The sequence below is a fragment of the Cyprinus carpio genome, chromosome B12 (genome assembly GCF_018340385.1).
Source record: "Cyprinus carpio isolate SPL01 chromosome B12, ASM1834038v1, whole genome shotgun sequence".
NCBI classification, from domain to species: Eukaryota; Metazoa; Chordata; class Actinopteri; order Cypriniformes; family Cyprinidae; genus Cyprinus; species Cyprinus carpio.
This window is the reverse complement of record NC_056608.1, coordinates 4140166-4158011: the sequence shown is the minus strand read 5'-3', so window position 1 is coordinate 4158011 and position 17846 is coordinate 4140166. Positions and strand designations below refer to the sequence as shown.

At 37.6% G+C, this 17846-nt stretch overlaps 1 protein-coding gene across 1 annotated transcript; it reads right to left on the bottom strand.

Moving 5' to 3' along the window:
- Positions 1-618: 618 nt before the first annotated feature.
- On the bottom strand, positions 619-13239 carry LOC109087741 (synembryn-A-like). The gene is given in 14 exon segments (XM_042736044.1): positions 619-1305; positions 1396-1491; positions 2303-2453; positions 3593-3696; positions 3867-3907; positions 4972-5119; positions 5648-5726; positions 5728-5772; positions 6994-7400; positions 7489-7566; positions 9844-10045; positions 12521-12597; positions 12673-12816; positions 13111-13239. Coding segments are annotated over 14 exon segments (1866 nt in total). The 3' UTR covers positions 619-1140.
- Between the last annotated feature and the right edge of the window lie 4607 nt (positions 13240-17846).

Here is a 17846-nt window from a genome sequence, read left to right as displayed (position 1 = left end):
GTTCATTGGAAAGATATCGATTTTGAAGAGTAAAATCTGTTTGCAAGCCGTGATATCAGATTTTTGAGAGAATCATTTGAGCCAGTTCTATACAATGAATCAATCAAACCGGTTCACATGTAAGTTTAATATTTAATATTCAGCTATGTGGAGAGGGATTTTGCACCAATGAGATTTCACTGTGGGCGGAGCTTCTCAGGGCCACGCAACATAAATAAAAACTAAGAACCCCACAACAATGTCCTGCCACCTGTTCAGGACACGAGCTGATTTTTTGACAAAATGCCCACCAAAGGTGCTTTTATTTGATTACAAATACTGTAAAAATTGTGAAATTTTATTACTTATAATTCAAAATAATTGTTTTCTATTTAAATGTAATTTTGAATTTATTAATATTTTAAAATATCATTATTTCTGTGATCAAAGCTGAATTTTCAGCATCATTACTCAGTCTTCAGAGTCACATGATCCTTCAGAAATCATTCTAATATGCTGGTTTGCTGCTTGAGAAATATTTCTAATTATGACCAATGTTGAGAACAGTTGTGCTGAATATTTCTGTGGAAACTGTAATGCATTTTAATGTTTTATCTTCTGTAACAACACAAATATCTTTACTGTCACTTTTGATGAATTTATTGCATCCATGCTAAATAAAAGTATTCGTTTGTTTAAACAAATCTTATTGATTCAGCTTTTGAGACCGGATGTGCATTAGTTAATAAAGTAACACTCTTTATTGGCACATATAGTTCTATGAAGAACCTTTAACCTCTATGGAACCTTTAACATACATTGAACAAAAGGCTCTTTATAGTTTGTTCAGGTTATTAAAACAAATAATAAAATGGTTCAATCTTAATGTTAATTAAATATTACAATAATATTAAATCTTATTGCTAAGAAAAAATGGATCTTTAATATGGAAGAAAATGAAAAAAAGCTAATCGTGACTTTTTATTTCACAATTCTGACTTTTTTTTTCAGAGCTGTGATATACTATCATCCATTGTAAGAAGAAAAGTCATAATTGTGAGATCATGGGAGAAAAAAAACCACTTAACTCTGAGATGTAAACTTTGATATGGCAACATTGCAAAAAAAAAAACCTTTTAGAAACCTTTATTTTTAAGATTGTTATGTGGTTTTGGAGGAAATTTCTGTATTTTTTCCCCAGAATATCTGAGAGGTATTTGCAGTGTTTGAGCTCAGTGTCAGGTTTGTCATCAGTCTGACCAGACGATTCCTCATGGTGTTTCCCTCCTCAGGTTTAGTGCTGGCATCTCTTAATGGAGGCAGAATCTGCACTCGATAAAAAAAATAATAATACATTTGATAAAAGTATTTTTAGACAGTGTGTTTCCTGATAATAATGTATAATTACAGTCATGCCTGTTGTCTGAGGTAGTGTCTTGTGTCTCTGTGAGCTCTGGAGCATTCGGTCAGCAAGTTCAGCACGGGGGTCAGTCTCTCTTTGACCTTTTCACCCTGCATGTGAAACATCATGGTGTTGAAAAAGTCGCAAATAACAAGCATAACATAATTTTTAAAAAATGTTTCCCTGTGAGGTTTACTACTAAAAACCAGATTTTATTGTCGAAAAAACTATGTAAAATTTTTTATGAATAGTTTTTTTTAATTTAATTTAAATAAAGAGATAAAGAAATTTTTATTCAGCAAGACTGCAAAAAAAAAAGGAAATTATTAAAAGTAACAGTAAAGACATTTAAAATGTTAAATGAAATTATGTTCTTTTGAACTTTCTATTCATCAAAGTATCCTAAAAAAATGTATCATAGCTTCCATAGAAATATTAAGCGTTTTCAACACTTTTATTAATAAGAAATGTTTCTTGAGCAGCAAATCAGCATATTAGAATGATTTCTGGAGGATCATGTGACACTGAAGACTGGAGTAATGATGCTGAAATTTCAGCTTTGCATCACAGGAATAAATCACAATTTAAAATATATTACAACAGATATAATACTATAATAATATTTCCCAACATTTCTGATTTGATGTATTGTTTTGATCAGATAAATGCAGCCTCGGTGAGCATAAGAAGCTTACCAACCTCAAACTTTTGTTAATAATTAGTATTGACTAATTTTTATTAAGTCTCTTTAAGGCATAAATTAGATGTAGGTTTTCCTTGTCTGCTGCCTTTCACAACACAGTTCAGGATAATTCGGAGCTGAAAGTTACAGTGTGTTTTACAGATTAATGAATGATTTAATCTCAACATATCAAGGAAAAGATGATTCATGATAATCTATTATTTGCTTTCTCTCTTCACCTGCTCCAGTTTTCTCTCCATGTACATGAGCAGGTTGTGCACACAGTCCATGTTGGCTCCATTCATCTGGTGAGAGTCTGGAGCCAGAGGCACAGATACCAGAACGTCTAGACAGCTCAACGGGAGAGCAGACAGCATATTCACTGCATGCCTGAGAGCACGAGAGAGAGAGAGAGAGAGAGAGATCAGGACAAGCGTGTGGTGAAATCACTCCCTAAATCAAACTAAAATGTAGAAATGCACAGCTCGTATTTTTTATTAAAGCATTTACATGATTCGTTCATATGACTGGAGATGATCGGGAAAAACAGACAGACAAACATGGCTTCCAGAAGAAGTGACACTGGCACAGTTGAGGCACACTGGCTAAAGAGGCCTACATGTGGTCAATTTAGAGATATGAGAGAGAGATACTTTGAAGAAGTCACATCTAATTCCTCCTTTTTTTTTTTTTAACTGCCACAAACAGATGTTATTGAGGGAAGACGGTTACACATCTGTCAGCCAATATATACTTTGATCTGATCTTCATATTCACTAGTCTGTTTATGCCTGCACAACAGTTTAGTCTTAACGTGTTTAATTTAATTTTATTTTATTTTATTTGCAATTATTATTCTCATATTATTTTGGAGTCTAATTTTCATCTTATTTTTTCTGTTGTGTGTGTGTTTGTCTTAGTTGTGTCAATCATTGTCTTTATCAGTCAAATTAATGTGTACTACACATGATTCTCATATTTACTAGTCTATTTACTGCCTGCAAAATTCCACACATTGCAATTATTATTCTATTATTATTTTTGGAGTTATTTATTTTTTTGTTGCACTATTTAAAATTATTTTTCACTTCTCTCTCTCTCTTTCTCTCTCTCTCTCTCTCTCTGTGTGTGTGTGTGTCTTGATCTTGTCAATTATGCCAATAAAGTACTTGCATCTGTCAGCCAAATTATTAAGTGCACTATAATGTGATCTGATTATTAATGCACAACTGTGTACTGTAGACATAATTTAATATTTTTTTTATGCTGCAATTATTATTCTATTAATATTAATTTTAATAATATTAATATTATATTAACAATTATTTAAATATTATTTTATTATATTTTTTACCATTCTATTATCTTTCTGTGTATTTTTGTCTTGAACTTGTTGATCATGCCGGTGAAGGTTTTTGATCATTTGAATTATATTTGACTTCCACTTTTGTGGAAAATGAATGCTACAGATGCTGTTACAGTTTTAAGTATTTAGTATAGAACAATCAACAATATTTATCAACACTAACCCCTTTAACTCATCTGCAGTTTCCTCCTCCTCCTCCTCCTCACAGGATACCATCAGACAGTGACGCAAAACTGCAGCCAGGTGGCGATAGAGAGACGCATCTCCCTGATAGACACAAAGACAAGCATTAACAGTTACTGTCCATCAGTTTATTGAGTGCACCGAGTGTGCTTTTAATCACACTACTATAGCATCATCACCATCTGACACATCATGGTGCCGTCATAGTAGTTGTCTGTAAGGGAGGTGAGTGTGATCATGTCTGATACTCTCACCTCTTCAGGGTTCTGAGTGTGTGTGCTGTGTGTGATATTAATTGTGATATCAACCTTGCCAAGACAGAACTGCTTATGGTTCCAGCAAACCCATCGTTTCATCACAATTTCACCATCAAGTTAGGCACATCAACCATAACTCCTTCAAAAACAGCCAGAAACCTTGGAGTTATGATTGATGATCAGCTGACTTTCTCAGACCACATTTCTAAAACTGTCTGGTCCTGCAGATTTGCTTTATTCAACATTAAGAAGATCAGGCCCTTTCTTTCGGAACATGCTGCACAACTCATTGTTCAAGCTCTTGTTCTGTCCAGGCTAGACTATTGCAATGCTCTCTTGAAAGGTCTTCCAGCCAGTTCTATCAAACCTTTACAATTAATCCAGAACGCGGCAGCAAGATTAATTTTTAATGAGCTTAAAAGAATGCAGGTCACACCTCTGTTTATCAATTTGCACTGGCTACCAATAGCTGCTCGCATAAAATTCAAGGCACTGATGTTTGCATACAAAACCAGCACTGGCTCTGCACCCCTTTACCTAAATTCATTACTTCAGACTTATGTGCCCTCTAGAAGCTTGCGTTCTGCAAGTGAACATCGCTTGATTGTGCCATCCCAAAGAAGCACAAAGTCACTTTTACGGACTTTTAAATTAAATGTTCCCTCCTGGTGGAATGACCTGCCCAACTCAATCCGAGCAGCTGAGTCCTTAGCCATCTTCAAGAATCGGCTTAAAACACATCTCTTCCATCTTTATTTGACCCTCTAACTTTTGCACTCACTATTCTAATTCTAATTTCTATTCTATTTTTGTATTCTATCTATTTTCTTTTCATTTATTATACAATTATAAAAAAAGACCTCTAACACTAGCTTGCTCTATTCTTTTTCTATTCTATCGGCTATATATTTTTTTCTTTTTATTTATTATATTATTTAAAAGCCCTTGTATATGTATACTGCGTTTAGGCTAACTGAGACTTGTTATAGCACTTATATATCATTGCTCTTTTGTTGTTTTTGATTGCTTCCATTGTCCTCATTTGTAAGTCGCTTTGGATAAAAGCGTCTGCTAAATGACTAAATGTAAATGTAAATATTAAAAAGGATCTTGAGGGCCTCCTGATCCTGCTGTGAGTACTCCAGACTTATAGGAGGCGCTGTAGGATCCAGCACGACCTCAAACTCTTCCTTCCACTGCACTGATAAACTCTTCTCCAGCACTGTGGTCAACAGCGGGACTCCTCCCTCCTGCACATGAAGAAGAGGTCAATGCATATACATTAAAAAAGTTTGGGGTTGGGATATTTTAATGTCTTTGAAAAAAATGTCTCTTCTGTTCACCAAGGCTGCATTTATTTGATCCAAAATACAGTAAAATTTTGAAATATTATTGCAATGTAAAATATCTGTTTTCTATGTGAATGTGTTGTAATATTGCTGTGATCAAATCTGATTTTTCAGCATCATTACTCCAGTCTTCAGTGTCACATGATCCTTCAGAAATCATGCTGATTTGCTGCTGAAGAGACATTTCTGATCATTGTCAATGTTAAAAACAGCTGTGCTGCTCAATATTTTAGTGGAAACTGTGATATATTTGTTTCTACTTTGATGAGTAGAAAACATTAAAATTGTAACATTATAAATGTGTTTCCTGTCACTTTTAATCATTTAATGTGTTCTTACTGAGCCCAAATGTTAGTGTATATGATATAATATCAGGTTTTCTGAAAACTCTCTAAAATATTAGAAAATAGAAGAAGAAAGAGTAAATGCTTGTTTCAGCTGTGCTCTGAGTTCAGGTCTCAATGCCGTCAGTAAAAACATCAACCGGAGTGCATACAACTGACCACAAGGACTGAAACTCCTTATTTAGCTTTTCTGTCAGACCACAAAGGAGACTGAAAAACAGCAAACAGTTGGAAAGAAGAGAAAACAGCATGTGACATGCAAATATTGCCAATCTATTTCGTTTCAGTGAATATGGTGTCCCCAAAAACACTTCAGTAACACATACAGTGTATGAATTTCATTGCATTCATATGCCTTTCAAAACTAACTTTACTTAGCGATTTCTGCAATGACTTGTAACTCAATGGTCAAGCTTTCACTGGTTAGCATGAAGATGGAATCCGGTCATAAAAAAAAAGAAAAAAAAAAGGAATTTATCACGGAATGTCACGGAATTTGGCAAAATTGAGATATTTAAATCAGAAGTAGGGCTGTACAATAAGTGCACGTGAATCTTAAACAGCAAAAGGGTGATATTTTTTAAATATGAAGTAATATGAAATTAAAAATGGGAAATTAAATATTAGCTTCACCTCCAGATCTACTCTGAGAGTCACTTCATCAGCGTTTCACCATTTCATTTGATAAAGCTTTGGTCGGAAAGACATTCAAAAGTTTGGTTTATCTTGAAGAAATTATGACACAAATACTGTATATTACTATTGTATACTAAAATGTACTTCTCAGAGTAGTAATAATAATAATAATAATAATTTTAAAGGAATATAAAGGGTAGACATCTGTTTTGCCACCTTTGTTTGCCAAAAAAAAAAACTGTTCAATTTTTTTTATTATTACATTCTGAAAGACTAATTAAGATGTTAAGGTTTTACACATTCATTTGATTACCAACTTTTTTGATAATAAATTTGTATAAAATCCTAAAATACAAAATATAAAAAAATTCAAACAGATGGCACAGTATTTCTAAAAATAAATAAATAAATAAAATAAATACAATTTCATAGGGCACTATCACTGTAATAATGATAAGAATAATAAATTTGAAAATTGCTAACATTCAGTTGATTCAATCTGTTAACTGAATTGAATTCGATTTCTTTTTGATTATTAAAATCTAACTAAACCATTAAAACATAATACACAGAAATACACAGAATAAATAAAGTTAATACAACTTTTTATTATAAGTTAAACCCCTGCTGGTAGACATCATAACTACACATGTTGACAGCAAATAACCTCTTTCTCCACAGGCAATTCAAAAGAGCTTTGCATAGTGAGGGAACCACAAGTTTAATTAGCCTTTTTCATAGAACTCATAAGGAAGGACGTTAGAATTTGAAACTGTAAATTGAAAAGGCTCATACCTGAGTTCGCTGGCTCTCTCTTGTGCCCAAAACGTGCTGGGCTTGCGCTCGCCACACCAGTCGCTCTGACCCCAGACCACAGGGTCATTCACATCGCTGCTTACGGCCCCAGAACCTTCAACTTCCTCGCCACCATGATCATCCTCATCCGCTCGACACAATTTTCTCTCAGAAATAGCCTGGATGATGTCATTATATGGGTCAGCATCACCGTCGGTGTCTTCTTTGGGAACAGGTGCGTGGCTGAAGCCGCCCAGGTGTGCTAGAGTGAGAAGCGCTCTGTCAGTGATCAGAGGGCTCAAAACCTTTTTGTCCCTCAAGAGAATCCGTAAGGATCTCAGGCATGCTTTCAGCACACGCCCTTGCGGTTCAGTCTGGAGGAACCTGATCAAAACTGCAGCCAGACCCTGAGGGAATGAAACTAATTAAACAAAGGCGGAAACTGGTTTTAAAATTAGGTTTAGGTGTGTGTTTGTTTATAGGAGCCAAGGTTACCTGTCTCAAAATGACTTCTGGGCTGCTGGATTCATCATAGTCTGAATCTGAGTCTGACACATAATCCCGCACTTTATTCTTTCAGGAAACTGCAGAGAACAAAACAGCAGCAGAAAGTATTATGGGAGCAAATAGCAAGTTATGGTTGTCGCTAGAAATGCAGAAATTGTAGAAACTTATATAGAATATAGAAATATAGACTTGCTTATCATGCTAGCAACATGCTAGAGACATGCTAATGACATGCTATTCACTTTGTTAATCATGCTAACAACATGCTAGTCACTTGCTAGATATGTTAGCATACATGCTAGCCACTTGCTAATCATGCTAGCAAACATGCTTGTCATTTGTTAATCATGCTAACAACACGATAGCAACATGCTAGTCACTTGCTAGTCATGCTAGCAACATGCTAGAGACATGCTAATGACATGCTATTAACATACTAATCATGGTAAAGACATGCTAGTCACTTGCTAGTCATGCTAGCAACATGCTAGAGACATGCTAATGACATGCTATTAACACTAATCATAGTAAAGACATGCTAGTTACTTGCTAATAATGCCAGCAACATGCTAATCATGCTGGAAACACTAGTGACATGCTAATCATGTTAACAACATACTAGTCACTTTCTAATCATGCTAGCAACATGCTAGTTTACTATTTCTTATCTATTTATCTATCTGTCTGTCTATTTATCCATCTATTTTTCTGATAGATTGTATTGCCTTGGTTGTAATACCATGATGCAACCGCTATGCCTTTATAGCCTTATAAATAAATATACACTCAGTGATCCCCTAGTTTCTTATAAGAGCATTTTGAGACATAATTACTTTGATTAGATTAGCATTTGGATATACATTTAGACATTATCTATTTCAGCATGATTTGCAGATTGTACCCATAAAATGGCTCCATATTTTTGTATTTCCTTTTTTATTTCCTATGGCAATTATATTTGACCACGAAGATGACAAGTGTGACTATTGTTTAGAGACCATTTAGTTTTTTATATAGCAAGTCACCAAGTTTGTATAATTCTGATAAAATAAAATAAAATAAAATTAACAGCACTTGCATATTTTTGCTCTTTTGTTGGTTTTTATAGCTTTTATTTTCCTCATCTGTAAGTCGCTTTGGATAAAAACGTCTGCTAAATGACTAAATGTAAACTAAAGTAAAATAAACTAAACTAAACTAAACTAAACAAATAATTCAGAAGGTAAGATTTTTCAGTTTTTCAGAGGGTTAACAACTGTCAAAAGAAAATACCTCTTCCAGCTCCATCCTCTTTTCAAATTGAACAAGCAGCCAAACAACAGAAAATTAAGAAAATGAATCAAACAGCCCAAAAGATAACACAAAGAAAATATGTATTCTGTCAAATGTGTGTAAATTCTTAGTGTGTGTTTTGTGTGTTAACAAACAGTAATAGAGCTAACAGACCAGGAGGAGAGAAATGTATCCCGGATAAAGATATAATGTTGAGTTTTCATCCAAACCATCATTTTAAATCTTAATGTAAAATCAGCATCACAGCATAACTCTAAATCAGTGAACAATTCACTTTTTTTTTTGTTGAAATTTCAACAGTGACTCAACATTTGCTGAGGATGCAAAAATGATACTAAACCAGAATCACTTTGTAAAGTTAATTCAATGCAATTAATCCACACACATCAACGCTGACTAGCTTTCTGGGATGGATTTAGTAGGGAGATTATGGTCTAAATATTAATGAACTGCAGGCCAAGGATCAAGTCAACTGCAGTATCAGCAAACAACTCAGGGACACGGAAGAATTCAAGAGATTCAAGATTTTTATTTGTCACATACACGATTATATACAGAATATATAACCAGCAGTGAATTGTGAGTTTCAAGAATATTTCCTGCCCAGAGGGGGAAAATTTTTTATGGGATTCACATACAGAAATCTAAAATATGAGTACAGTTAGAAAGAAACTTCTCAAGGTTATGCATGTAACCATGGTTCCTCCAGGGAACGAGATGCTGCGTCGAAACACTATGGGGAACGCGTTTCGCATGAGCGACTCTGAATATCACACTAGGCAGGGATTTGCTAGTCTGGCAGCGTGGGCACCTCATTCCCCATTGCATTTCGACGCAGCGTCTCGTTCCCTCGAGGAACCATGGTTACATGCGTAACCTTGAGACGTTCCTCTTTAGGAACTCGAGCTGCGTCGAAATGCTATGGGGAATGAGGTGCCCACGCTGCCAGACTACCAAATCCCTGCCTAGTGTGTATCCGAAGAGCACAGCTCAGGATGAGAGAACAGAAGAGCCTGGGGTAGCTCGCATATCTAGACCAAAGAATCTCACAAATGTGGAAGGCGTGGACCACCCTGCAGCGTTGCAGATGTCCAGCATGGACACACCTGCTAAAAAGGCCTTGGAGGCCGGCATACCCCAAGTGGAGTGAGCCTTGACTCCCATCGGTGAGGGGACACCAGAGGACTCATAGGTGGCGTTGATAGCCTCGACTATCCAAAGGCTAAGAGTCTGCTTAGATGCAGGAAAGCACCTTTTGGGGGGACCGTAGCACACTAGCAATTGGTCCGATTTTCTCCACAGGGCAGCTCTGTGGACGTATGTGTCCAGCGCTCAAACTGGACACATATAATTTAGCTTCTCTTGGTTGGGCTCCCGAAAGGGAGGAGGGCAGAAGGCCTACAGCACTATAGGTTGTGGCGTGACAGAGGGAACTTTTGGAACATAACCCACTCTAGGGTATAGGAACATGCTGGGCGCAAAGTTGAGATAAGTAGGGGCCACTGAGAGGGCCTGGAAATCTTCAACTCTCTTCAGAGAGGTAATAGCCAACAGAAAGGCAGTCTTAAGGGTCAGATGTCTATCTGATATATCTTGTATCGGATCGAATGGAGCTTTACAGAGAGCCTCTGACACCACAACCAGGTCCCAGGGGGGAACACGGGACCGTACTGGAGGCCTCAGCCTCAGCGCACCGCGGAGGAAATGCGTAACTAGGGGGTGTCTTCCCAATGACTGACCACCGAGAGGGACATGGTAGGCCGCAATACCCGCCACGTAAACCTTTAACGTGGAGTGGGTCAACCCTGTAGAGAACCTGGCTTGTAGAATCTCCAGAACTGTACCAACTGGGCAGTTAGCTGGGTCAAGCTGGCGGTCTCTGCACCATGAGGTGAAGAGTTTCCAACTCAGGGCGTACAGTTTCCTCATTGAGGGAGCTCTGGATTGGAGGAGGGTCTCAACGACCTCGGCTGAGAGACCGGATGCTATGAGCTGTGCCCCCTCAGGGGCCACACCCACAGTTTCCACAACTCTGGGCGAGGGTGAATTATCGTGCCCTGCGCCTGTGAGAGTAGATCTGTCGTGATCGGTATCTCCCATGGAGAGCCTTCAAGGAGCGAGACCAGATCTGAGAACCATACTCGGCCCCTGCCAGAACGGGGCTACTAATAACAGCCGAACCCTGTCCCGGCGTACTCTCGCCAGAACTCCCGGGAGCAGAGCGATAGGGGGAAAGGCGTACAGACGAAGCCTCGGCCAGGTCTGTACCATAGCGTCCAGTACCAGAGGAGCTGGATGAACTAAAGAGAACCAGAGGGGACATTGCGATGTCTCTTGAGTCGCAAAGAGGTCCACCTGGGCTTTGCCAAACACTCTCCATATTTGCTTCACCACCTCGGGGTGAAGCCTCCATTCCCCGGGCCTCGGCCTTGGCCCCTGCCTCGACAGTATGTCTGCTCCCACATTCAATTTCCCAGGAATATACACTGCTTTGAGTGAGAGGAGTTTGTCCTGGGACCACACAAGGATCTGGTGCACCAGCTTGTACAGGGGGCGCGAACGCAGACCTCCCTGGTGGTTGATGTAAGAGACCACCGATGTGTGCCCCAACACATGGTGACCTCTCAGGTCTGGGAGGAAGTATTTTAGCACTCAATAGACTGCTAGCATCTCTAGACAATTGATATGCCATGTCAGATGGCGACCGCTCCACAGACCGCGGGGAGGGTGGCCACTCATGACCGCACCCCAACCAGTGAGGGACATGTCCGTCGCTAGCGTTACACGACGACAAGGAGCTCCAAGCACCGGGCCCTGATTCAAGAACCATGGTTTCTTCCACATGTCTAAGGCACGGAGGCATCGCCGCGTGACCTTGATAGTTCGAAGTGGATTCCCCCTCGGGGAAAATCCCTTTGTCTTGAGCCACCACTGTAGGGGTCTCATGTACAGCAGGCCAAAAGGTATCACATTGGACGCAGCTGCCATCAGCCTTAACAGTCTCTGAAACTGTTTGACAGTGAGTGACTGGCCCTCTTTGACTCTCTTGACTGATGTGAGGATCGATTCGATACGAGCAGGGGACAGACGTGCCTGCATCGTGGTCGAATCCCACACTACGCCTAGATAGGTGGTTCTCTGAACAGGAGAAAGTACACTCTTCTTGGCGTTCAGTCTCAAACCCAGCTCCCCCATGTGAGCGAGAACGACATCTCGATGTTGAACCGCCATCTGCTCTGATTGAACTAACATCAACCAATCGTCGATATAGTTGAGAATGCGGATGCCATGCATACGCAGAGGAACCAGAGCCGCATCTACACATTTTGTGAACGTGTGGGGTGAGAGTGCAAGGCCAAAGGGAAATACTCGATATTGGTAAGCTTCACCCCCGAAAGTGAACCTTAGAAACTTCCTGTGTTGTGGAAGGATGGAGATGTGGAAGTATACATCTTTGAGATCTATGGTGACAAACAAGTCCTCGGATCTGATTTGAGCTACAACATGCATGATGGTGAGCATTTTGAACTTCAGTGTCATAACTGATCGATTTAGTACGTGTAGATCTATGATCGGACACAACCCCCCATCCTTCTTTGGAACTATGAAGTACTGGCTGTAAAACCTGGATTCCCTGTCTTGAGGAGGGACCATCTCGATGGCCTCCTTCCTTAATAGGGTATTTACTTCTTGTTCCATAACCAGAGCCTGCTCGGGTCTCACTTACATCGGGGTAACCCCGTTGAATCTCGGCGGTGGAGAGCCGAACTGAATATGGTAGCCTTTTTCTACTGTGCGCAGGACCTATTGAGATAAATTTGGCAGTAGTTTCCACACTGCTAAATAATCTACTAAGGGAATCAGTCTCTCGAGACTGACCTCTGGTGTTATTGAGGCAGCCAGATTGGTGTTTCTGTGAACTGACTGTTTCTGAGACCCCCAAAGGGGTGGCGAGCCTCTCAGGTCTTCTACGCTCACGGGCGGAACACACTGAGAGTGGCGCTCGCTGGAAGCGGCTGCGCCCTGGAGCTCTGACAGGGTTGGCAGACTGACTTCCAGAGGGCACTGAGGCGAGACGGGTACTGTGTAATGCGGTGTACCCCGCTCTACCCCAGCAGCTCATATTGTGGCGACTGGGGTGGCGAATCCCCTTCGACAGTCTCCACATCAACCTCCTCGGAGGAAGAGAGGCGAAGTGTCAATTCCTCTCCCTGGGGGGAAGAAACCGCCGAGCGTGCTTCCGAACCCAGGGATTGGGCGCCGGATCTGGCAGATGAGGAAGGAGATAGGGACTTGCCCGTCTCAATTCCCTCTAACAGATCCATCTGCGAAACCCCACGAGTGCAGCTGCCGTTCTGCCTCAGCAGAAGCGGGGCCACCACCGCGGGAAAGGCTGGCGAAGGCTCCGTCCTCAAAGAGAGACTTCTGGGATCGAAGCGTCCGCATTGGCAAACGATTGCAATGCGGACAGTCAGCCCCACGAGAGCCGACTCAGCGTGCTTCGACCCCAGGCAGACCATGCATAGACTGTGCGTATCGCGGGCTGTGTTATATATCGCGGGCATGGAGGAACACACAGTCTGAAACGTGATCTGGAATCGCCCTTCAAATGCTTAGATTTTGCCTTGCTCTTTGACATGTTTCTGGAGCTCTAAGAGACAGACAACAATAAATAAGACTGACAAGACAAACTGAGGACATGCACACACAGAGCGCTTGCTAAAAGATGTGAAGCTGAAGCCAGCTGCGCTGCACGTGCTTTTATAGCTTCCTGGTCACTTACGTCACCCCGCCCGTGATGTCATGCTCTTCCATTGGACAGATTACACACGATATTCAGAGTCGCTCATGCTAAACGCGTTCCCCATAGCGCTTTGACGCAGCTCGAGTTCCTGAAGAGGAACCAAATTTCTGAATGTGTACGTATGTGTAACTCAAATATCTCTTACTTTTTTCTCTTCCTCTACTCCAAATCATAAAAGAAACACTGCGCATACTAGAAGAGAAAATGTTGAATTAGAAAAGAGCAGTTACATAATATGTGAGTTTGAGTACACAACAAAGTAGATTGTTTGGTAATGACATGCATTAATACATTGGTTTTGGATCCACTGGTCTGAATATAATCAGTCTTTAGTTTATTGTAAGTACCTCTCGATTAAATTGCTGTAGTTCTGCCTTCAGTCCTTTCTGATAATCCTCTCTGATACACTTGATAATCCTTTCTATATTAATCGCTGTACAAAAACACAATCGCACATACAAAAACAAACAATAAATCATTTGTCAAAAACATCTAAGGTGGGGTACGGAAATCTGACACCATTTAAAATCTGTGATTTTAACAAAATGAACAGTTTTATGGAAAAATCCAAATCAAAGAAATGTTTAATGTAAAAATGAATACAAATATTTTCTAATTGACTAATTAAAAGTAATTAACTATTGATCAGTGTAATCAATCCATTATTAAAGCAAAAACAAAACAAAACAAAAAAAGAAAAAGAAAAAAAAAGTTCAAACTAAAAACAAAAACAAACCAAACCTTCTGAAATTTTTTGATTAAAAAGTATTTAATAGTGATTCATATTTAATGTAATAGATGTAATCATTTGTAATATACATAATAAATGTACATTCTAAATAATTAATAAAACATTTACTACTGTATATACATGTAAAATGCAATATGTTATAAAATTACATTCTGAAATGTAACATTTTCAAGTCTTTTTTTAATTTAAAATTCTAAATAAATGTAATACATGTAATGCATTTATAATTTGTCATTTACTTAAAAATGTAATTTTATAAATGTAAATTGCATAGATTTTACAGATATAATTATATTAATTGAAATATTACATTTATAAAATTACATATTCTATATATGTTTATATAAACATGTTTTTACATATTTATATACATTTATGAATAAATATTTATATTCATAATTGAAATGGCAAAATAGAATCCTTATCAAGACATTTATATGAAATAACTGTTAACAGTTCTTGTTACACGTTACATGTACTTACTATTATAATAACAATAAATTATGAATAATTGCATTTAAGTAACCCTAAACCAAACCCTAATCCTAACTGTAACCATTTAGTAAGTACATGTAGTTCATTAATATTACTCAGTACTTAAATCTATAATTACACTGTGACAAAGACATGTTAAAATAAAGTGTAACCACACATTTCCATATCAAAAACACAAATACAAGCCAGCATATAAGTCAATTCCAGATTTCCTTCCACTCTAACCAAAACATTTGTCTCCTTTATGTTTGTGTTCATTCATCCTTTTACCTGTGAACGTGTCTTCACCTGAGTGTACCATCTAGCTCTCTCTCAGTCTTTTTCTATCTCTGTTTGCCTCCAGCTCTGACTCTACCCCCGTTTGTCTGTAGTCTGTAATCCTTCAGTGCATCCTTCAGTGCATTAGTTATGCTCTAATCCTTTATTGTCTTTTCACTTTATCTCTATTCACTTATTCTATAAATAACCTTACAGCAGATCCAGTCGATGTGCAGAGACATACAGTAACCACAAGGTGGCAGTTCAATAGAAAACTGTAACATGATGACAAAAAAATCAAAATATGTAATTAAACATAATTATGAATCCATAAAGGATTAATAGCAAGATAATAAACTGTAAACAGACAAAGCTGCTTTGTTTTGCTCAATTTAAATACTTAACATGCAGACCTAAGGGTGTGATATTTTTCTCTAAATTATTTTTTTTAATTATGTAATGTTCAAAAACAAACAAACAAACAATCATTTACTATGTAAAATACAATCCACTGAATGCAAATACATATATTAAAAAGTCAAAAAGGGTTTTTTCTCTTCTCCCTCTACACACACAGACACACACGCACACACACACACACTCTTAGCCATAGTTTTAGCTTTTCCTAAGCCACAGTTCAAATGTAATTTTGTTGATTTAAAATAACAAATCATTAAGTTGGCTTGAGAAAGCCAACTTACTGAAATCCGATTTAAACTTCTTCTTCTTCTTCTTCTTCTTCTTCTTCTTCTTCTTTTCTTCTTCTTCTTCTTTTCTTTTTTTTTTTTTTTTTTTTATGAGACCAAATTTTAAAATATATCTCCACCTAGACTTTTAAAGCTACAACCACCAAACTTAAGTCGACCTTCAGACTGGTCTGACTCGGGTTGCTATATCTTTTCTAACTGATCCAGCTTACGGTTTTCGTAAACCAGACTATCAAAACCACCTAAAATCCCATAGACTTTCAATGAGGGGGTGAAAACTTTTTATACAATAAGACAGGGTTCCTCAACTAGTTTTTTGCCAAGGGCCGAATTCTGCCAACAATACCAAGCCAAGGGCCATTGACCTATATATATATATATATATATACACACACACACACACACACACACACACACACACATATATATATATATTTACTATTACTATTATTACAATTATTATATTATTGTTGCTTTTGTTAAAATAATCAAAAGATGGTCACAAGATTTTCCCTCAGAAGTCTGCTTTATTCAAACAATTATGAACATTTTGCTTTTAGATACAGAAGAACTTTGCCTGTTGAATAGAAAAAACAAATGAACAAACAAAAAATCAGGATCTCTATGTCTGCCATGCAAATCAACTGTTCCTGCTCATCTCCAGACTGCATCTCTTCTCTCCACTTCCCCTAATTGCAGATTCAATTATTAGATCTGTAAGCATTAATATTTTATACTTAGATTTTTTTGGAGGATCATATGAAGGTAAAATGACATCAAAAAGATTTGCATACACGGTAATATTTTTGGAAGTGTACATAAGACTGTAAGCGTAAATTAAATTTGCATGCGCAAGAGAAGCTTTGTAAAGGTGTAAATTGCTTTTCAAGCGTAAGAGCTAAAACAAAATAAATATGATCTGCATGCTTCTGACTTCCATTTTTCCGCGCTTACACTTTTGTCACAATGTTTTCGCCAAAAGACAGTCAAAAGCACTGCAAGCCTGTGAACGGTGATTTGCAAGTGAAAACAACAGTTTAAAGAACTGCAAAATGGATTAACTGCATAGAACCAATCTGTATGTGTAAAAAAACAAACTGTTGTTCATGATGGGCAAAAAGTTCCCAAAATAATCCGATATGTACAGCTCCGTCTTTCTTTTTTTCTGCACTTACAATTTTGGCACCATTCTCTCACTAACTGAGTTCGGCAACTCTTCTTGTAGCCAATCAAATGAGCCTCTCACTGACTCTTCATTTACTCTTATCTGATTGGTTCAATAAACACATCATACGCCAAGACATTAATCTTCATTTAGTTCAAAATAGTTCTTGTTGCAGGAATGGTACTTACACATACAGTAAAATAAATAAATAAAAATAACAACTTAATTAAAACATGCTCATTTCATAAGCTGTGCTCATACTGAATTGTGAGCAAGTGTTTACATTATTTTATTTGGCTTTACATTGAACTTTCATAATCTGTTTACACCACTGAGCTGATGTTAAACTTTATAATCAAAATGATGTTATGTGACAATGCTCAACACTATGATATCAGAGTGCTATACTTTGTAAAACATTTTTAACATGCCAATAAAGCTATTTAAATATGAATTTGTCAATTTGTCAAGCTATTATATGAAGCAAAAATGAGTAACAAAATGCTTTCTTTGTGTCCAGATTTGGCTAATGCAAAAACTTATGATAAATATTTCTTTAATAATGTCCAAATATATATCCAAATTCAAGTTACTAATTATGTGGGACAAGCATGTTTATATGTTTATATAGAGAGAGAGACAAACAGCCATCTAGTGGTTACACAATAGTATTACAGATAATAAATGGTGAATTAGTTACAGATAAATATTTTAATAAATATTTTAGTAATATTTTGTAAAATTCCCTTTTATTACAACATGTTAAAAAAAATACTGTTGGTTCTGTTGGTACAATTATTATTGTACCAAATTTGTGTTTAAAAAAATGGATCAGTAGATAGGTAAAATGATGCATGTATTAGGCTAGTGCAG